Source organism: Molossus molossus, unplaced genomic scaffold, assembly GCF_014108415.1.
Source record: "Molossus molossus isolate mMolMol1 unplaced genomic scaffold, mMolMol1.p scaffold_m16_p_13, whole genome shotgun sequence".
In the NCBI taxonomy this organism is placed as follows: domain Eukaryota; kingdom Metazoa; phylum Chordata; class Mammalia; order Chiroptera; family Molossidae; genus Molossus; species Molossus molossus.
This window is the reverse complement of record NW_023425348.1, coordinates 4,243,061-4,266,184: the sequence shown is the minus strand read 5'-3', so window position 1 is coordinate 4,266,184 and position 23,124 is coordinate 4,243,061. Positions and strand designations below refer to the sequence as shown.

The 23,124-nt window shown below is 36.8% G+C and overlaps 1 protein-coding gene across 1 annotated transcript in view; it reads left to right on the top strand.

The window, feature by feature from the left end:
- Positions 1 to 23,124, top strand: part of DYNC2H1 (dynein cytoplasmic 2 heavy chain 1) — a 432,306-nt gene that overhangs the window by 333,520 nt on the left and 75,662 nt on the right. Inside the window, exon 85 of the mRNA XM_036258012.1 lies at positions 12,447 to 12,656. Within this exon, the coding sequence (XP_036113905.1) occupies positions 12,447 to 12,656 (210 nt within the window). The remainder of the gene's footprint in view (positions 1 to 12,446; positions 12,657 to 23,124) is intronic.

Genomic DNA, 23,124 nt, shown 5'->3' with positions numbered 1-23,124 from the left:
AAAATTATGAAACAGCCTGGCCAGTGTTGCTTAGTGGTTGAGTGTCAACCCATGTGAAAGATTTGAGCTGGTGGATGATTACATCCACAACAGAAGGCTAATGTAGAGCAAAACGATTTTATTACATGTGTCTGGGTGCAGGCGGGCTGAGCCTCAAAAGGGGTTATCCTCGAATAAGTTGGGGTATAGGTTATATACTTTACTTCTAGTTTTCGGCAGTTCTTCCTGATGTACTCTGCCTGGTCCATTGTCCACTTTGCAGTTTGACTGGTATCACATCCTGCTTCTGTTGGGTGATTCATTGTCTTGTGGATAATCTGATAATCCTTACTCAACAGAAGGCTGAGCAAAGGTAATGCAAGAAACACATTTTTCACAGTTTCTGCCTTTTGCAAGCTTTTACCTTTACCCTTTAAGACGTTACCAACCCTTTCAATATGCTCCAAGAGGTCACCAGTTCAGTTCCCGGTCAGGGCAGATGCCTAGGTTGTAGGCCCAATTCCCAGTTGGGGGCTTATAGGAGGTAGCCAATTGATGTGCTCTCTCATCGCTGCTTCTATCTCCCTCTCCCTTGCTCTCTCTCTAAAAATAAAGAAAAATAAACAAAAATAAAGTTATGAAACATATAACATTAACAGATATTGTACATTTGAAATGAAACCTATTTTCTATTGACTTGTTAACTTTCTCCTGATTTTAGAAAGATGTAATAACTTCCAATACCAGCTTCAGTACATCAACTCACATACTCCCTTCTCTATCTTTTGCAGCCGTGACTTTCCTTGCTCTACTAGTCACCAGCAATTTGGCCTTCTGTTTTAGTTTTTCAACATTTCTAATTTAAACAGTTTATTGGGTAATTAGCACACACTTGTCCTGGTTGACCTCTGCTTTGAGTAAAGTACCTTTACCTGAATTAAACTGAATGAAATAAGTGTTAAAAATGTGATGCTTTGGTTGCCTTTGATCCACCTGATAATTTGGTTTGAAAAGAAATAGCTATTACCAGTTTTAGAAATCTGAGCTCTGTTTGCTGATAACTGGCTCTGGGATAATAAAACAAAAACAGTAAAGCAGCCAGCAATGCTGGGGACGGGCTTCCAGAAATTCTGCATAGGTCTTTCAACTCTTTGAACTCACCAAACTCTTACACTATTTTCTTTCCTTTTAAAAAATTTTCTTCCCTGTCCTCTCTTTCCCACTTCTGGATAGACATAATTTAATGCAAATATGTCATATTTTTGACCATTCTGATTATGAATGCTTGGGGCAGGAGTTGGCTGAACTTAATCAGGACTCTTTAGATTCCAAGCAATGGAAAACCCAGTTCAGACTGATTTAGGCCTAAAAAGGGGACCTAATGGCTCACATAACTGAAAAAGTATTAAGTTGATTTCAGTCACAGGTTGTGCCAATGAACTTGAACGGATGTAATCAGGACCCAGTAGTATTTTATATATATCATTATAAATATTATAAATATCATTATAAATATAATAAATATTATAAATATAATTATAAATATTATAAAAATTATAAATATATAATTATAAATATTCTGGAAGGTCTGATTTACTGACATTGATATGATACATATGTGTGTATATACATATTTGTGCACATTTGTATACATATATGTATGCACACATATGCCCTGCTCTTCTGTATGTTGGCAATGATTTTCATAGACTCTTTATTGTCACAAAATGACTGCCAAGTTCTGTTGCATTTAGTTATCTCTGTATGGTCATGTGTCCTTCCTTGAGTCCCTGTGGTCAGGGAAATGGAATGCTCTCACTGGTCAAGCTGTAAGTTACATACTAATTTCTGGAATTGAGTTGAGTCAACTCCACCTTGACTACATGGACTAGGAACAGAAAAGGCTGTTTCTGCTCCAGAGCGTTATTAGGCAGTGGACTGCAGCAGCAGAGCTGAGAGGTTGTGTGGGGACCTTATGGCCCATAAAGCCAGTGTATTTGCTGTCTGTACCTTTACAGAAAATCTTGCTAATCTCTCGTCTAGTCATTGCCTGAATTTCCCTCCGTGACAAAAACTCTTTCTGAGAGAACCATTTTCTAAAAGATCTAATTATATACATAAATATAACTACCTCCATGTGTCATCCATTTTACTTGTCTAAAATAGCATCCCACTTAGGAGACTATTTCAGTTAAAACACAAAAACTCTGATTTCACACCTAAATTGCACCAAATTAGACTAGTTTTTCTTGTCTAAAAGATATTCCTTGCATAAAAGTTAAATTTTAAAAATATCCTATAACCTTTTCTTCCAGCAGCTTCATAGTCAGATAAGATTTTCTCTGAATACACTTAGCTTTTTAATGACAAGATGAACTTTAAAATGTCAAAGCCGTCCTTCAAAGGTATGATTCAGTCCATTGTATTTACTCATTAAAAACCCCACAACTTTTCTTAAAATAACCAATTGACTAAAGTTTTAACTGTCCTGCCTCAGTAGTTTTACCCAAAATCATACAGTTTAGATGTTGTAATTTACTCATGGTGATTTTAGCTATATCTGAATTATAAATAATACTTAATTTCATATTTTTTTCTTAAAATGATGTAATACTAACTGGTTACTATTGCTATAAATCTTCTGTAGACTTCATCCTTTTAGAATATGTAAAATATCTACATTTATTGTTATAGTTAGGATCATTTTACATTACTTTTTATTAAAATTTTGCGAAGGGCAATAGCAATGGTTCCCAACCTTCCTAATGCCATGACCCTTTAATACAGTTCCTCATGTTGTGGTGACCCTCAACCATAAAACTATTTTTGTTGCTAGTTTATAACTGTAATTTTGCTACAGTTATGAATCATAATGTAAATATCTGATATGCAGGATGTATTTTTATTGTTATAAATTGAACACAATTGCCCTAGCCGGTTTGGCTTAGCGGTTGGAGCGTCGGCCTGTGGTACAGAGAGACCCAGGTTCGGTTCCCGCTAAGGGCACGTACCTCGGTTGCAGTTTGTCCCCGGCCTGGTTGGTCGTGCGGATGGCAGCCACTCGATGTGTCCCTTCACGTCGATGTTTCTCTCTCTCTCTCTTCCTCTCTCTCCCTCCCGCTCTATCTGAACAAAAAATGGAAAAATGGCCCTGGCCGGTTTGGCTCAGCGCTTGGAGTGTCCGCCTGCGGTCCGGAGAGACCCGGGTTCGGTTCCCGCTAAGGGCATGTACCTCGGTTGCAGTTTGTCCCCGGCCCTGGTTGGTCGTGCGGGTGGCAGCCACTCGATGTGTCCCTTTCACATCAATGTTTCCCTCTCTCTCTCTTCCTCTCTCTCCCTCCCACTCTATCTGTACAAAAAATGGAAAAATGTCCTCGGGTGAGGATTAAAAAAAAAAAAAAATGGAAAAATGTCCTCGGGTGAGGATAAAAAAAAAAAAAAAATTATTGAACACAATTAAAGCATAGTGATAAATGACAAAAACAATATGTAATTATATATTGTGAAATATTTATTTCTAATTACAAATAAATGAAATTTTTTCTTGAAGCATGGTATAGCATGGCCAACAGTCTTTTTTTAAAATTTTTTATTAACTTATTTTTGTTACAGATGTTTCTCCTTTTCTTTCCACAGAGACCCTCCTCCCCATCCCCCCACCCCCCACCCCTTAACCGGCTCTGTTATCCGTGTCCATTGGTTATGCGTACATGCATATAAGTTCTGTGGTTTATCTCTTCCCTCCCCCCACTACCCCCTCTTCTGAGGGGTGTCAGTCTGTACCCTACTTCCACAACTCTGGGTTTACCCTATTCCTCAAACTGTTATGTTCATTACATTCCACAAATAAATGAGATCATGTGGTATTTGTCTTTTTCTGCTTGGCTTGTTTCATTTAGGATAATACTTTTCAGGTCCCTCCATGTCGTCTCAAAGGATAAGAGATCTTTCTTTTTTACAGCTGCATAGTACTCCATTGTGTATATGTACCACTGTTTTCTATCCATTCATCTACTGATGGACACTTGGGCTGTTTCCAGATCTTAGCTATTGTAAATAGTGCTGCTATGAACATGGGAGTACATATATTCTTTCTGATTGGTGTTTCAGGTTTCTTAGGGTATATTCCAAGAAGTGGGATCACTGGGTCAAATGGAAGTTCAAATTTTAATTTTATGAGGTAACACCATAGTGTTTTCCATAGTGGCTGCACCAGTCTGCATTCCCACCAGCAGTATACTAGAGTCCCCTTTCCTCCACACTCTCACCAACACTAGTTGTTTGCTGATTTGTTAATGGCGGCCATTCTGACAGGTGTGAGGTGATACCTCGTTGTTTTAATTTGCATCTCTCTGATGATTAGTGATGTTGAGCATTTCTTCATATGTCTCTTAGCCATTTGTATGTCCTGTTTGGAGAGGTGTCTGTTCAGCTCCTCTGCCCATTTTTTAATTGGGTTCTTTGTCTTCCTTTTGTTGAGTTGTATGAGTACTCTATATATTTTGAAAATTAACCCCTTATCTGATGTATCATTGGCAATGATGTTCTCCCATACAGTGGGTTGTCTTTCCATTTCGATGGTTGTTTCTTTTGCTGTGCAGAAGCTTTTGAGTTTGATGTAGTCCCATGTGTTCATTTTTTTTTCTTTGTTTCTGTTGCCTTAGGTGTTGTATCAGGGAAAATTATGCTGTGTATGATGTCTGAGATTTTGATGCCTACGTTTTCTTCTAGGATTTTTATGGATTCATGGGTCACATTTAAGTCTTTAATCCATTTTAAGTTTATTCTTGTGTATGCTGTAAATTGATGGTCTAGTTTCATTTTTTGCATGTAGCTGTTCAATTTTCCCAACACCATTTATTAAAGAGGTGTCTTTACTCCATTGTATGCTCTTGCCACCTTTGTCAAATATTAATTTGGGTCCATTTATCTTTGTCTTGGGTCCATTCTCAGTTCTCTGTTCTGTTTCACTGGTCTATATGCCTGTTCTTGTGCCAGTACCAGGCTGTTTTGATTACAGTAGCGTTGTAGTATAACCTCCCCCCTATTTTGTCCTTCTTTTTCATGAATGCTGTTGCTATTTGGAGTCTTTTTTGGTTTCATATGAACTTTTAAAGTATTTGTTCTAGTTCTGTAAAGTATATTGTTGGTATTTTGATGGGGATTGCATTGAATCTATAGATTGATTTGGGTAATATTGACATTTTAATGATGTTAATTCTTCCAATCTATGAACAAGGTATGTGTTTCCACTTTTTTATTTCTTCCTCTACTTTTTTCAATGTCCTGTTTTTTTCTGAAAATAGGTCCTTTACTTCCTTGGTTAAGTTTATTCCTAGGCATCTTAATTTCTTTGCTGTGATGGTAAATGGGATTGTTTTTTTAGTTTCTCTTTCTGTGAGTTCATCATTGGTGTATAAGAATGCCGTTGATTTCTTGATACTAATTTTGTATCCTGCTACTTTGCCAAATCCATTTATTAAGAGGTTGTTTTTTTTTATCCTCACCCGAGGACTTTTTTTTTTCCACTTTTTTATTCAGAGAGAGCGGGAGGGAGAGAGAGGAAGAGAGAGAAACATCGACTTGAAAGGGACACATCGAGTGGCTGCCACCCGTACAACCCAACCAGGTCTGGGGACAAACTGCAACTGAAGTACATGCCCTTAGCGGGAACTGAACCCAGGTCTCTCTGGACTGCAGGCTGACGCTCCATCCGCCGAGCCAAACCGGCCAGGGCAAGTCTAGTAGAGTTTTGATGGCGTCTTTAGGGTTTTCTATGTTTAATATCATGTCATCTGTAAATAATGACAGTTTCAATTCCTCCTTTCCAATTTGGATCCCTTTTATTTTTACTTCATGTCTAGGACTTCCAGTACTATGTTAAATAAGAGTGGCGAAAGTGGGTATCCCTGCCTTGTTCCTGTTCTTAAAGGAAAGGCTTTTAGTTTCTGCCCATTGAGTATGATGCTGGCTGTAGGTCTTTCACATATGGCCTTTATTATGTAGAGATATGATTCCTCTATTCCCACATTACTATGCATTTTTATCAGAAATAAGTGCTGGATTTTGTCAAATGCTTTTTCAGCATCTATTGATATGATCATGTGGTTTTTATTCTTCATTTTTATTCATGGTGTATCATATTTATTGATTTGCAAATATTGTACCAGCCTTGCATCCCTGGGATGAATCCCACTTGGTCATGGTGAGTAATTTTTTTGAAGTGTTGCTGGATCCGATTTGGTAGTATTTTGATCAGGATTTTGGCGTCTATGTTCATCAGGGACATTGTCCTGTAGTTTTCTTTGTTTGTAGTGTCTTTTTCTGGTCTTGGAATTAGAATTATGCTGGCCTCACAAAACGAGTATGGAAGTCTTTCTTCTTCTTGAATTTTTGAAATAGTTTGAGGAGAATGGGTGTTAGTTCTCTTTGAATGTTTGGTAAAACTCCCCTGTAAAGCCATCTGGGCCTGGGCTTTTGTTTGCTGGAAGAATCTTGATTACCTCTTCAATTTCCTTAGTTGTTATTGGTCTGTTCAAGTTTTCTATCTCTTCCCAGTCCAGTTTTGGGAGACTGTGTGTTTCTAGAAATTTGTCCATTTTCTTAGATTGTCAAATTTGTTGCCATATAATTGTTCATAGTATTTGTTAACAATCCTTTGTATTTCTGTGGTGTCAGTTGTTACTTCTCTTTCATTTCTGATTTTGTGTATTTGGGTTCTCTCTTTCTGTTTCTTGGTGAGTCTAGCTAAGGGTCCACCGATCTTGTTTATCTGTTAGAAAAATCAGCTCTTTGTTTTATTTATCTTTTATATTGTTTTCTTGGTCTCTATGTAGTTGATTTCTGATCTGATCTTTACTACTTCCTTCCTTTGTCTTGCTCCAAGGTTTTCTTTTTGTTTGCTTTCTAGTTCTTTAAGTTGTGAGGTGAGATAGTCTATTTGAAATTGTTCTTGCTTCTTGAGGTAGGCTTGTAGTGCTATGAACTTCCCTCTCAGAACTGCTTTTGCTGCATCCCATAGATTTTGTATTGTTGTGTTTTCATTTTCATTGGTTTCCAGGCAGTTTTTAATTTCTTTCTTGTTCTCATTGGTAACCCATTCGTTGTGTAATAACATGCTATTTAGCCTCCATATGTTCAAATATCTTTGCATGTTCTTGTTGCAATAGATTTCTAGTTGCATGCCATTGTGATCTGAGAAGATACTTGATATGATTTCAGTCTTCTTGAACTTGTAGAGACTTAGTATGTGTCCTATCATGTGGTCTATCTTTGAGAATGTCCCATGTGCACTTGAGGAGAATGTGAATTCTACAGTTTTGGTGTGTAATTCTCTGTAGATATCTATTAAATCCATTTGATCTAACGCTTCATTTAGAGTCTGTGTTTCCTTGTTAATTTTTTGTCTAGAAAATCTATCCAGTGAGGTCTGTGGGGTATTGAAGTCCTCATACCTCCTGTGGGGTATGATTGTATTGCTGTTGATTTCTCCTTTGAAGTCCTCCAAAGGATTTCAAATATATATTGGTGCTCCTATGTTGGGTGCATATATGTTTACCAAAGTTATATCTTCGTGTTTGATATATCCTTTCAATATTATGTAGTGGCCATCTTTGTCTCTAGTTATGGCCTTCCTTTTGAAATCTACTTTATCAGATTGCTACCCCAGATTTTTTTTGCTTTTTGTTTGCTTGAAAGATATTTTTTCATCTCTTCACTTTCAAACTATGTGAGTCTTTTGTTGTGAGGTGGGTGTCTTGTAAACAACATATATGCGAGTCATAATGCGAGTCATACTTTCCTATCTAGTCAACTACTCTGTGTCTTTTTATCAGAGCATTCAGACCATTCACATTTAAGGTGATAATTGATATGTACTTATTTATTATCATTTTTGTTTAGTGTGGTTATATTTTTCTTCCTATTTCTTCTACTAATTATAGCAGTCCTTTTAGCATTTCTTGCAGTGCTGGTTTGGTGTTAATATATTCCCTTAGCCTTTTTTTTTTTTTTTCTTCTGGAAAGCTCTTTATTTGACCTTCTATTTTGAATGATAGCCTTACTGAATAGAGTAGTCTTGGATTCAAACTTTTGTTTTTCATGACCTTGATTACTTCATGCCACTCTCTTCTGGCCTGTAGTGTTTCTGTTGAGAAGTCAGCTGAGAGCCTTATGGGGGTTCCTTTGTAGGTAACCTGTTGCTTTTCTTTTGCTGCCTTTAGGATTCTCTCTTTGTCTTTAATTTTTGCCACTGTAATTACAGTGTGTCTTGGTGTGGGCCTGTTTGGGTTCTTGTTACTTGGGGCTCTCTGTGCTTCTTCAACTTGTATGTCTTTTTCCTTCAGCAAGTTAGGAAAGTTTTCTGTCACTATTTCTTCAAATATATTCTCTAACCCTTGCCCATTTTCTTCCTCTTCAGGGACTCCTATGATGCAAATTTTTTTACATTTCCAGTTGTCCCACAGTTCTCTTAAGCTATCTTCCTGTTTTTTTTTAATGTTTTTACCTTTTGGTTTTCTGATTGGTTGATTTTTTCTACCCTGCCTTCTAGTTCACTGATCTGGTCCTCAGCTTCTTCTACTCTGATGGTTAGTTTTTCCAATGTGTTCTTTATTTTTGCTATGTCATTCTTCATTTCCACTTGGTTGGTTTTAAATGTTTCTATATCTTACTCATGGTGCTGATGTCCTTACACATGTTGTTGTGCTTCCTCAAGATCATGGCTCTGAACTCAACCTCTGATCATTTGCTTAACTGCATTTCATTAATCTCATCTTCAATAGTGTTTTCTTGTTCTTTCATTTGAAATTTGTTTCTTTGTTTCACCATTTTGGCTGTCTCAGTGGGTTTTTGCTCTTACCAAATTTTTCCTGTGGGTGTTGGTGTTCTGCTGTTTGTAGCTCCCTCTATTGTGTTTGGATGGCCCAGGGTGGGCCAACATTAAACACCACCATCACGTCTTACTTTCCTGGGTAGATTTGGAAACCCTGTAAAGGTTCAGTTATCCTCTAGCTTTTTCCTGGAGGTAATAGTCTTAGTTATTTAGTGCCTTAGAATGTAGCCATGGTGTTCTGCCTGAGAGGATTTCCAGAGGGTGGGATAGATGCTGGTTGTTAATGAGCCTCAATTTGCATTTTTGCCTCACCTGGGGAAAGGTGCTGCTTTCCCCCACAGCTTGGGGAAGGAGCACACTGGCCACCATCCTTTGTGGCTGCAACTCAGCTAAAACTCTGATGCCCTCCAAATCCCAGGTGTCCCCACAGAGTTCCAGCCTAGTTTTCTCTTCCTCTGCCGTAGCCCCCAGTTGAGTGACTATGCCTATTTTAGCACTTTGTCCAGGCTCTCTGAGCTGTGGAGCAGGCTTGGTCTTTGTTCCCCACGGGTGTTGCTCACAGAAAACACTGCTGCTGTTTGTGGGCTCCCAACCTGCCACCCTCTCCTGCCTCCGCAGATCCTACCAGTGCCCCTGGTTATATGGTCCTATCCTGCTGCTTTTCTGTTGTTGTTGTTTTTTTCTGAGGATTTGTCTTTTTTTAGTTGTAATTTCCGTTTGGTCCTGGGAGATAGTCTGTGTAGCTTCTATTCACTCTCCCTCCATTTTCACATCCTCCTGGCCTATCTTGTGCACAGCTGGGTTGCACAGGCCTTTCTGGTGCCCCTGCATCCTGCAGTCTCATGGGTAACCGGATCGCACAGTCCCTTTGGCGACCTGGCTCTATGCCTATGTTATGGGCTGCTGCGTTGCACAGGCCTCTCTGGTGCTTCAGCACCCCACAGGTCCCGTGGATTATTAGATCACATAGTCCCTGCTGGGTCACACAGGCCTCTCTGGTGCTCTAGCACCCCGCAGGTCTCGTGGGTAACTAGATCACAGTCCTTGCTGTGTTGCACAGACCTCTGTGGTGCCCTCGCATCCTGTAGTACCTGTGGGCAGGCAGTGGATCTCACCAGTCTCTCTAGGGCTCAGGCTTCTCACTGCTCTTTTGAGCTGCTGGACTGCACAGGCCTCTGTGGAGCCCCAGGTCCTGCCGCTGGTGGCTGGGTAGTGCTGCTGCCCAGTGGGGCTCAGCTCCTGCTCAGCTTTTGCTGTAGTTTTTGGGGATGGGTCTCAGCTGCTGGTGTGTGCTTCTGTTGCCTGGGATGGATGTCTGCCCCCCAGCCTCTGTTGCTGGGGATATTTCTCGACTCTGATTGGGCTGCTACTATGGGGGATGGTGCTGGGTTCCAGGCTGACTGTGGCTTCAGAGACCAGCACCTTGGGAGCTCCACTCCTGTGCACTGGTCTGTGTTGACACAGTGTCCACTGGTCCAATGGTTCCAGGTGTGCTGGTGAGCTCAGGTTGCTGGGCCCTAGCTGCTCCCACTGCCTCCTCCCAGGGAAGACCGGGGATCTTCCAAAATGGTGGTACCTCCCCACGGTGCAGGGAGAAGAGCCCTGAAGAACCACTTCTCGTCATAGCCGTCTGCTCCGTCCCACAGCACAGGGACCTTCTGTTCCGTGGCTCTGCACTGCTTGGGTTTGGTCGTCCACCTTCACATCCACTCTCTCTCTCTCACGCACTCACTTACTCTCTCACACACTCACCCTCCCTCCTCTGTTTGAATTTTAAAATAAATTTTTTTCTTTATTGATTTTAGAGAGAGACTAGGGGAGGGAGAGAGAGAGATAGAAACATTGGTGAGACAGAACATAGATTGGTCGCCTCCTGCATGCTCCTCTCCTGGGATTTGGCCCACAATCTGGGCATGTTCCCTTACCGGGAATCAAACTGGCTACCTCTTGGTGCATGGGTTGATGCTCAACCAGTGAGCCAAGTAGGCCGGGTGAACTATATTTGAGTTTTAAGTATTCTTGATTATTAATTTCCTAAATAAACTTTTTAAAATGTTTAGTACTTTTTTGGATTATAGATAAATAAAATCTTGCTTGAATAATCTTAAGTTTGGGTGTTCTTTTTTTTTTTTTTTTCAATAAAGTAACAGTGTAAACCATGCAGATTAGTCACATCAACTTAATAGAATGGATAAAAAGCCACAACATTTTAAAATTTAAATAAACTAAATTATTATTTGCTAATCTTGCTTAGCCTAAGATCAACAAATATTTAAATACCACATATTCACTTCCAGGGATGTGTTTTAGTATAAGGAATTATGGAAAGTTTATAACCCAAATTATATGTCAGCTTTATTACTTAGTTGATTACTTACTTTAGGTCAGATATGTTAAGTATTATTTATTGCATGCTCTGATTCAAACTGTTAATTCAATTTTAATCTAATTAATTTTGATAGTATACTTTTGTTCTTTTCATGATTCAGTTTTGATTGTACCACCATTATATGCTTTAATGTGTACATTTATGTGTGTCTCAAAAATGATTTCAGCAGCACAGCATAATATTTTAAACATTGCAGTAATAGAAATAAAAGTGTCTAAATTAGAGCTCATAGAGTAAAAGTTTGCCTTCACAAATGATCTTATGACAGTAAAGTTTTTTTAATGATGATTTATTTAATGGCAATAGCCATAGTAGATCATCATATTATTAAATTATTTATCCTCCTAAATAGATGAAAAAGATACAGTGCTCTTGTAGAACCTATGAATGTGATGCTAGTAGAACAAGGAGAAGGGATCCTTAACTAGCATTATGAGCAGAATACAGAGAAAATTAGGGTAATGGATAGTAGGTATGAGAACGGGACTTTCCAATTTAATCTCTTGACAGTTTTTTGAAAATTTTAGAAAACTGCTAAAGATGATTTTTCCACTTTTAATCACTGTTTAGAAACAACTGGGATTCCTTGAGATTTTTTTTTTTTAATTTGAGGGGCCCTGGAAATTCCATATATCCGAGCTTCTGTTAATGTATAGATGTAAAAGTAAATACGAATATACACTGGTCTTGGGGATGAGATCTTTAGCGTGGTTTTTCAATATATACAGGGATGGGCAAAAGTAGGTTTATAGTTGTAGCATAAATAATGCAATAATTAATAAATAATAATACAGCTGTTTCACATACTCACAACTACTTTTGCCCACCCTTGTATACTTGTAATTTTTGAATTAAATGTCCATTTACATTTTCTTTCAAAGCCTTTATTCTGCTCTCTTTGTAGTAGTAGAGTGGTAGTATAATTATTTTGCTCTCTATGCGTTGGCTTATAGGGTGCCATTCTTTTCTCTTTTTCTACTATATTAGTACTGCTTCTCAATATAGTTCTCCTTTCTCAATATCCACCCCCCCTATTCTCGATTCTCACTCCCTTATGACTTAATACTGGTGAACTTCAGAATTCCTTTTTTGTGTATTTATAGATTTCATAAATTTGGCCATTTGTAAAACATGAATATTTCAAAACAAGTTAGAAGAACAAAAGGTTATAATAACTTTCGAAGTAATTTAATATATCAGTGATTTATGTTACTTTTCAATAAATATGACATATTATTTTTTTAGAATTCAAACCTGATTCATCAGAAAGTGTCTCCTCCTAATGATCGACAAGGATCTCCGATATTATCATTCATCGTTCTTGAACAGTTTAATGCCATTCGCTTAGTACAAAGTGTTCATCAGTCCCTTGCTGCTCTCAGCAAAGTCATCAGAGGAGCTACCTTACTGAGTTCAGAAGTACAGAAATTGGCAAGCGCCTTATTAAACCAAAAGGTAAGTTAATACTAAATATATGTTGTTTTACTTCATTATTTTATTTATTTATTTTTATCCTCACCCGAGGACATTTTGTTCAGATAGAATGGGAGGGAGGGAGGGAGGGAGGGAGACAGAGAGAGAGAGAGAGAGAGAGAAACATTGATGTGAAAGGGACACATTGAGTAGTTGCCACCCGAACAACCCAACCAGGGCCAGGGACAAATTGCAACTGAGATACATGCCCTTAGCGGGAACCGAACCTGGGTCTCTCGGGACTGCAGGCCGACGCTCTAACCACTGAGCAAAACCCGCCAGGGCTACTTCATTATTTTATAAGTGACTCTTCCATTGTGTATAAATTTGTCAGAAGTCTTATAGTTAATAGTAGAATACCCAAGTTAAATGAGCTTAAGCCATATTGGAATTAAATGGCTGATTTAACTGAAGAATCCAAGGTAACCAGCATGAAGTCACCTTAATGAAGGGGCTTAAAATTATCATTAGGATCTCAGCTGGTATGATATATCTACCTATCTAGTCATAGTGTGTGTGTGTGTGTGTGTGTGTGTGTGTGTGTGTGTATCCTCCGTGTTGATTTCACTTTGGGCCAGGTCCTCGATGCATGATGGTATTCTAGTAGCCTGAGTCTTATATCCTGAGTTCCACGAAAACAGAAATAACACCTGTTTCTAATAATTCACAAAAATCTTGTGGTTAACTTTGAGCCAAATTGCTTGGCTTGTGTTGTATGCCTCAATGCATACTGATTCTGTGGGCAGAGTGTGCACACTCTCATTGGCTAGGACTTCAGCCAAATCTCTGCTCCAGGAACTGAGGATGGAGTCACCTCAATCTGTAACACATGTACTGCAAGAAAGGAACACGGTTACCCAGTAGAAAATCAAGGTGCTTTTAGCAGAACAAAGGGAAATCACCACTGAATAGTTGGACAGTTTTAAAAGATAGTGAAATCCACGTGTTTCACATCTGTTGGATAGAAACAAAATCTATAGAGTAGATGGACTTCAGCTATTTGGAGAATGTAAACTTTACAGAACTTGGCATCTGGATAAGATTTCACTGGGGCTGTATAGGAATCTAGAAAGAAAACAGTTGTGTGTGTTTTTTCCTGCTGTTGACTTCAATGTAGAGAAATCTCTGATAGTCAACCTGAACGTCTTCTCTGTTTAAATATAAAATATAGACTTCTTAGAACTTCTCACTAAAATAAAGAGGTATTCTTTCTTAGTCAGTTTGGGCTGCTATCACATATTACCATATACTGTGTAGCTTAAACAACAAAAGTGTATTTCATATAGTTCTGGAGGCTGGGAAATCCAAGATCAAGTTGCCAGTTGATATAGTGTCTGGTGAGACCCGCTTCCTGGTTTGCTGATGGCCATCTTCTTGCTGTGTCTTCACATAACAGAGAGGAAAGAGAGAGGAACCAAGTTCTCTCTGGTCTCTGCTTGCGAGCACACTAATCCCATCATGAGCTCCACCTGTAGGATCTAATTACCTTCAACAAAACCTCATTTTCAAATATTATTATATTGGGGATTAGGGTTTCAATATATGAATTTTGGAATATAGACACTTTTAGTCCCTTATAATATCCAAATCTTTTCCACTTATACAAAAAGACCTACCCTAACAACCTTATGTTCCTTTCTCCTTTCTCTTGAAAAAACAAATCAGCTTTGCATTATTAAATAGTTTTTCTTTGTATATAGATTACTATTACTACTAATCAGCTATGATTATCAAAATGCTGTGGTGCTGTATTATACTACGAATTATAACTAATTTGTTTTTAATTTGAAGTAGGCATATTATTGGTCATGAAATCTTCTTGACACACTGAAGAAACCAGTAGGAAAGCATTCTGAGACTTTGAAAAATTTTACATTACTCATTTAATCACCACATTAAAACTACTGGATGATACTACTATTATCCCCATTCTGTTGTGAGAAACCCGAGGCAGGTTAAATAACATAACCAGAATCACATAGACAATGGCTGCAGAATCAGGATTTTAACCAAGGCAGGTCTGGTTGCCACAATAAATGTAGGTTATATAAGTTTATATCAAAAAGTAAATACTTACCAGAATCTATTTCTTTAAAATGAACTATATATGCTTTATAAGGGTAAACTGCGTTGTATAGAATAATTTAGGAGAATAACAATAATATAAGAACATAGTATATAGTTAAGTATAGTAAAATTCAAGTTAGATTAGATTTTGAGGTCTTTAAAGCCAAATAAAAGAGTTTGTATTAAATGTTGTAGGCAGTAAGAATATTTTCATGTAGAAATAATGTAGCAAAATGGCTATGAATGTGGCCCCCAAAATAGGTCTGCTGTCTGAACCCTATTCCACCACTTAACAGCTGTGTGACTTGGGGCAGGTTACTTAACCCTCTCTAAATTTTACTTTTCTCATTTGTAAATTAGAATAGTAAAGGTACCTACCTCATAGGATTGTTGTGAGAATTAAATTGAATCATGAGTAAAGTGCTTGGTACATAGCCAGCACCCTATAACTGAGTCTTTTTTTTTTTTTTTTAATTTTTATTGTTACTTTAGGGGAAGTTTATTATGTATAGAACTTCTCTTAGAGCATTTATCTGGTGGCACTGTGCAAAATGATTTTATAGATGTAGAGATACCATGTGGGTTACTCTCTGTTCATCTCAAGAGGTGGTTAAGGCATGGAATAGAGTAGTTCAGGAGGGTTCTGTATGATAAAAATGAAGAATATAAAAGGTAATTGGCAAAGCTGTTTTTTGTTTGTTTGTTTTGCTTCTACATGTTAAAGGGTGATCTTTAATATAAACATTTGAAAAAATGGATAATTTAACTTTAAATAATTTTCTGTGATTGTAATATAATGTGGCTTATGTTAGATCATATTGAGGATAACAAAAAACTAAGTGGGCTTTGTCATAGGAAACAGTTTTCTTGATTAAGCCAAAGGATGATATTTTAGAAAGATATATTTAATTCTTTATAACATGTTTTCTTCTGCCCTGGCCCTTTAAGATCTGCTAAGTATTTCCATAGTTAGCATAGCAACAGGATCTGATGACTTATTTCTTAATTAAAATGTGTTTATGTAGGATGGACACAATCTCATTATTAATTTATTGAATTAAGTACTACTTATTACACTTTGAATTAAAAAATGCAGCCTCTGAAATATCACTGTTTTTGAAACATTTTTATAATTTGCATGAAAATGAATTTGTTAAATTTCTTTCAAAGGATGAAAAATGTGTTTTGCAAAGCATGTTTAAATTATATCACAGATAGTGTCTTTGGAACTTTGGAACTATTTCAGGGTGTTGGTGAAACTGAAATGAGATTAGGCTGACTTTCACTAAGACAATATCAGTAAAATAGTTTCTGACATTTACTTTTTAATGAGTTTCACTAAATATTGTGAATCCAATACTCTCTCATTTATTTCAAGATAAAAATTTAATGTTTTATTACATTTGAAATGCGACAAGTCATATGTGATATGATTTAATGTAATTTAGGAAATAGTTCAGTACCAGATATTGTCTTGACTGTGTCTGACATGATGGGAGTAGGAATTTTCCTAGAGAGAATTATGACCTTTTCTGGATCATGACACCTTTGAAATGAAAAGAGATGCACTCTCTTAAAATATGTGTACACACATTCACAGAGATGTAGTATATAACTTGAGGATATGTAAGATTCAAGATCTCTACTAGAGAGGTTTTACCTTTCATTTCTTTCCCTGATGTTGCCCTCTTTATACCAGTGTTTCTCAAAGTATGGTCTCTAAACCAGTAGCATGAGCATCACCTGAGAACTTTGTAGAAGTATTAATTCTTAGGACCCATCCCAGATTATTGCATTTGAAAGTCTGTGTCACCCTGAAATCTGTTTAATCCAGCCCTGTGGAGGGTTCAGTGCATGGTAAGGTTTGACAAATAATCAGACTCTATAGTCAGAATCCCCATCAAAAAGGGCATTTTCACCTTCCACATCACCTTTCTGTCATCTTCAGCTCCACTTTATCAACATCTGTGACCTCCATTCAGCTTCAAATCTCTGGGGAAAAGAAAAGAGTAAATGTTATTTTTCTAGAGAGAATTATGACCGGAGAATTATGGTTGAGGACCCCATCTTTAAGAAAAGGCCCTCTTTTTAAAAATTATCTACCTTCATCATTCAAATAAGGGCTTAGAAAAGTCATACCCAAACTAATTTACCAAATGATAATTATTAATGTTGAATAATTTGTTTTTGCATTAGAATACATTAGTAGTTTATGTTTTATATAAGACACTTTACCAGTTACAGGCACTTTGGTGGCCCTTATCCAATTTACTGCTCTCATCATCCCCCTCTTATTTAGATTATAAAACTAAAGTTGAAAAGAGTTACTATCTTGGTAAAGTGTCAAAGCATTTACCATAGTCTTGATGTGTTTCCTAGATCAGTATGCTTTGCAGTTCATCTCTCATGGAATATTTTAATTTGATCGTACAGCTAAAAGGTATTGTTTTAAGAGACAATTATTAGCTATGTGTGGACTGAACTCCACATACTCATCTCTAAAGGCCTATCAAATATTGGGATGGAACGCCCCACCTCCTCATATCTAGCTTCACTTACAACCCAAATTTGATTGTATATACTTATAAATGTAAGTTAGTCCCTGTCGATCTGTGTAAGAACCAAGGGGCCTGCACATGTCCAGAATCTATAATCTTTTGGAATTCTCCTTTAGTATCCCTAACTTAATACTATCATTGTGCCAAGATAAGAAAGTCTTTATAGCAGAGACTTTTAACACCAGAGTTTATTCTTTTATTTGTCCTTTTTTATTTATTGGCAAATGAAATAAAAATATACAGTTGTAAGGCTTTCATACTGTACATAAAGTGTTATTAATATTTCTTGAAAGTAGACTATAGTAAATAAAAGTGTGTATACTATAAACCCTAAGGCAACCAATAAAAATAAATAAAAATACCATAAAGGTATGCATAATGAGCCTATATAAGACATAAGATAGAAACATAAACTTTTCTCAATTAATCCAAAAGAGAAATCAGCAACTAGAGAAGTCAGAAAGAAAGAATTTTACATAGTTCCTACAGATATTAAAAGGATAATAGGGAATAATATATGAACAAATTTATGCTCATAAATTTAGAAACTTAGATGAAATATACAAATTCCTTGAAGGACACAAAATACCAAAGAATCTATTAAAGAATAGATAACATATAGCCTATATATATTAAGGAAGTTGAATTTGTTATTAAAGACCTTCTGACAAAGAGAGCTTCTGGAATTAACTAAAGTCTAACAAAATGGAAGAAATAATACCAACTCTATGTAAATTCTTCCAGAAAATAAAATAGAAAATAGAAAACCTTTGTTAGGTTTTATTATCCTACTTATTCTGTGAGGATAATAAAACCTAACAAAGACATCATAAGAAATCTACAGACCAATTACTTTCATGAACATGGACACTAAACTTCTTAAGATATTAAAAAACAGAATCCAACCAAATATAAAAATGGATAATGCATCATGACCAAGTGGGGTTTGAGTTACAAATTTGAGTTAATAAAAATAATCAATATTATTTACCATTTTAATAGCTAATAAGGTAAAATCATGATTATTTCAGCAGACACAGAAAAGGCATTAGACAATTTTTTTTTTCTTTTTTATTATTATTATTTTTCTACCCCGTTGACACCCTCCTCCCCATCCCCCCATCCCATCCCTGGCTTTGTTGTCCATGTCCATTGGTTATGTATACATGCATGTAAGTTCTGTGATATATCTCTTTCCACCCCCCACCACCTGCTCTTCTGAGGCTTGTCAGTCTGTACCCTACTTCCATGTTTCTGGGTCTACTCTATTCCTCAGACTGTTATGTTCATTATATTCCATATATATTTGAGATCATGTGGAATTTGTCTTTTTCTGCTTGGCTTTTTTCATTTAGGATAATACTTTCCAGGTCCCTCCATGTCGTCTCAAAGGATAAGAGATCTTTCTTTTTTATAGCTGCATAGTACACCATTGTGTATATGCACCACAGCTTTTTTATCCATTCATCTACTGATGGACACTTGGGCTGTTTCCAGATCTTAGCTATTGTAAATAGTGCTACTATGAACATGGGGGTACATATATTCTTTCTGATTGGTGTTTCAGGCTTCTTAGGGTATATTCCTAGAAGTGGGATCACTGGGTCAAATGGAAGTTTGATTTTTAATTTTTTGAGGTAACACAATATTGTTTTCCATAGCGGCTGCACCAGTCTGCATTCCCACCATCAGTGTACTAGAGTCCCCTTTTCTCCACACTCTCACCAACACTTGTTGTTGGATTATTTGTTGATGGCGGCCATTCTGACAGGTGTGAGGTGATACCTCATTGTTGTTTTAATTTGCATCTCTCTGATGATTAGTGATGTTGAGCATTTCTTCATGTGTCTCTTTGCCATTTGTATGTCCTGTTTGGAGAGGTGTCTATTTAGCTCCTCTGCCCATTTTTTAATTGGGTTCTTTGTCTTCCTTTTGTTGAGTTGTATGAGTACTCTATATATTTTGAAAATTAACCCCTTATCTGATGTATCATTGGCAATGATGTTCTCCCATACAGTGGGTTGTCTTTCCATTTCGATGGTTGTTTCTTTTGCTGTGCAGAAGCTTTTGAGTTTGATGTAGTCCCATGTGTTCATTTTTTTCTTTGTTTCTGTTGCCTTAGGTGATGTATCAGTGAAAATTCTGCTGTGTATAATGTCCAAAATTTTGTTGCCTACATTTTCTTCTAGGATTTTTATGGATTCATGGCTCACATTTAGGTATTTTATCCATTTTCAGTTTATTTTTGTATATGGTGTAAGTTGATGGTCTAGTTTTATTTTTTTGCATGTAGCTGTCCAATTTTCCCAACACCATTTATTAAAGAGGCTGTCTTTACTCCACTGTATGCTCTTGCCACCTTTGTCAAATATTAATTGAGCATATTGCCTTGGGTCCACTTCTGTTCCAATGGTCTATATGCCTATTTTTGTGCCAGTACCAGGCTGTTTTGATTACAGTCGCTTTATAGTATAACCTGATATCTGGTATTGTGATCTCACCCACTTTGTCCTTCTTTTTCAAAATTGCTGTGGCTATTTGGGGTCTTTTTAATTCCATATGAACTTTTGAAGTATTTGTTCTAGTTCTGTGAAATATGTCGTTGGTTTATTGATGGGGATTGCATTGAATCTATAGATTGCTTTGGGTAATATGGACATTTTAATGATGTTAATTCTTCGAATCCATGAACAAGGTATGTGCTTCATCTTTTTTATATCTTTCTCTATTTCTTTTTTCCATGTCCTGCAGTTTTCTGCAAATAGGTCCTTTACTTGTTTGGTTTACTTTATTCCTAGGTATCTTAATTTTTTTTGCCACGATGGTAAATGGAATTGTTTTTTAAGTTTCTCTTTCTGTGACTTCATCATTGGTGTGTAAGAATGCCACTGATTTCTTAACGTTAATTTTGTATCCTGCTACTTTGCCAAATTCATTTATTAAGTCTAGTAGATTTTTGATGGAGTCATTAGGGTTTTCTATGTATAATATCATGTCATCTGCAAATAATGACAGTTTCACTTCCTCCTTTGCAATTTGGATCCCTTTTATTTGTACTTCATGCTGATTGCTGTGGCTAAGACTTCCAGTACTATGTTAAATAAGAGTGGCGAAAGTGGACATCCCTGTCTTGTTCCTGTTCTTAAGGGAAATGTTTTTAGTTTCTGTCCATTGAGTATGATGTTGGCTATAGGTCTTTCATATATGGCCTTTGTTATGTCGAGATATGATCCCTCTATTCCCACATTGCTAAGCGTTTTTTATCAGAAATGGATGCTGGATTTTGTCGAAGGCTTTTTCAGCATCTATTGATATGATCATGCGGTTTTTATTTTTCATTTTGTTTATGTGGTGTATCACATTTATTAATTTGCAAATATTTTACCAGGTTTGCATCCCTGGAATGAATCTCACTTGGTTATGGTGAATAATTTTTTTGATGTATTGCTGGATCCAATTTGCTAGGATTTTGTTCAGGATTTTGGCGTCTATGTTCATCAGGGATATTGGCTTGTAGTTTTCTTTCTTTGTAGTGTCTTTTTCTGGTTTTGGAATTAGAATTAAGCTGGCCTCATAAAACGAGTTTGGAAGTCTTCCTTCTTCTTGAATTTTTTGAAATAGTTTGAGGAGAATGGGTGTTAGTTCTTTTTTGAATGTTCGGTAAAACTCCCCCATCTGGGCCTGGGCTTTTGTTTGCTGGGAGAGTCTTGATTACCTCGTCATTTTCCTTAGTTGTTTTTGGTCTGTTCAAGTTTTCTATCTCTTCTCGGTCCAGTTTTGGGAGACTGTGTGTTTCTAGAAATTTGTCTATTTCGCTTAGATTGTCGAATTAGTTGCCATATAATTGTTCATAGTAGATGTTCACGATCTTTTGTATTTCTGTGGTGTCAGTTGTTACTTCTCTTTCATTTCTGATTTTATGTATTTGGGTTCTCTCTTTTTCTGTTTCTTGGTGAGTCTAGCTAAGGGTCCATCAATCTTCTTTATCTTTCGAAAAACCAGCTGTTTGTTTCATTGATCCTTTTTGAATTGTTTTTTTTTGGTCTCTATGTCTTTTATTTCTGCTCTGATCTTTGCTAGTTCCTTCCTTCTACTTGCACTGGGGTGTTCTTTTTTGTTTGCTTTCTAATTCTTTAAGTTGTGAGGTTAGACAGTCAATTAGACCACTTGTTTTTTGAGGTAGGCCTGTAGTGCTGTGAACTTCCCTCTCAGAACTGCTTTTGCTACATCCCATAGATTTTGTGGTGTTGTGTGTTCATTTTCATTGGTTTCCAGACAGTTTTTAATTTCTCTTTTTATCTCCTCAGTAATCCATTCATTGTTTAATAACATGCTATTTAGTCCCTATGTGTTCAAATGTCCTTGCATGTTTTTGTTGCAATTGATTTCTAGTTTCATGTCATTGTGATCTGAGAAGATGCTTGATATGATTTCAATCTTCTTGAACTTGTGGAGATTTAGTTTGTGTCCTATCGTGTGGTCTATCTTTGAGAATGTCCCATGTGCACTTGAGAAGAATGTGTATTCTGAAGTTTTGGGGTGTAATTCTCTGTAGATATCTATTAAATTCATTTGATCTAGTGCTTCATTTAGAGTCTCTGTTTCCTTGCTAATTTTTTGTCTAGAGGATCTATCCTGTGATGTCAGTGAAGTGTTGAAGTCCCCTGCTATGATTGTATTGCTGTCGATCTCTTCTTTGCAGCCATGCAGAAGATTTTTAATATATTTTGGTGCTCCTATATTGGGTGCATATATGTGTAACAAGGTTATATCTCCCTATTGGATAGATCCTTTCAATATTATGTAGTGGTCCTCTTTATCTCTAGTTATGGTCTTCATTTTGAAATCTGCTTTATCAGATATGAGTATTGCTACCCCAGCTTTTTTTTGCTTTCCGTTTGCTTGGAAAATATTTTTCCATCCCTTCACTTTCAACCTATATGAGTCTTTTGTCTTGAGGTGGGTCTCTTGTAAACAACATATAGATGAGTCATGCTTTCTTATTCTATCAGCTACTCTGTGTCTTTTTATCAGAGCATTCAGTCCATTTACATTTTAGGTGATTATTGATATGTATTTATTTATTGCCATTTTTGTTTAGTTTGCTTATATTTTTCTTCCTATTTCTTCTACTAATTACAGCCGTCCTTTTAACATTTCTTTCAGTGTTGGTTTGGTGCTAGTGTATTCCCTTAGCCTTTTTCTTTGTCTGAGAAGCTCTTTATTTGACCTTCTATTTTGAATGACAGCCTTGCTGGGTAGAGTAGTCTTGGATTTAGATCCTGGTTTTTTATGACCTTGATTACTTCATGCCATTCCCTTCTGGCCTGTAGTGTTTCTTCTGAGAAGTCAGCTGAGAGTCTTATGGGGGTTCCTTTGTCGGTAACATGTTGCTTATCTCTTGCTGCTTTTCGGATTCTGTCGTTGTGTTTAATTTTTGGCATTTTAACTACTATGCGTATTTGTGTGGGTCTGTTTGGGTTCTTCTTACTTGGGGCTCTCTGTACTTCTTGAACTTGAATGCCTTCTTCCTTCACCAAATTAGGGAAGTTTTCTGTCACTATTTGTTCAAATATATTCTCTAACCCTTGTTCATTTTCTTCTTCTTTGGGGACTCCTATGATGCAAATATTATTACTTTTCCAGTTGTCCCACAGTTCTCTTAAGCTGTCTTCCTGTTTTTTAATTGTTTTTTCCTTTTGTTTTTCTGATTATTTGATTTTTTCTACCCTGTCTTCTAATCACTGATCCGGTCCTCAGCTTCCTCTAGTCTACTGTTTAGACCATCCAATGTGTTCTTTATTTCTGATATGTCATTCTTGATC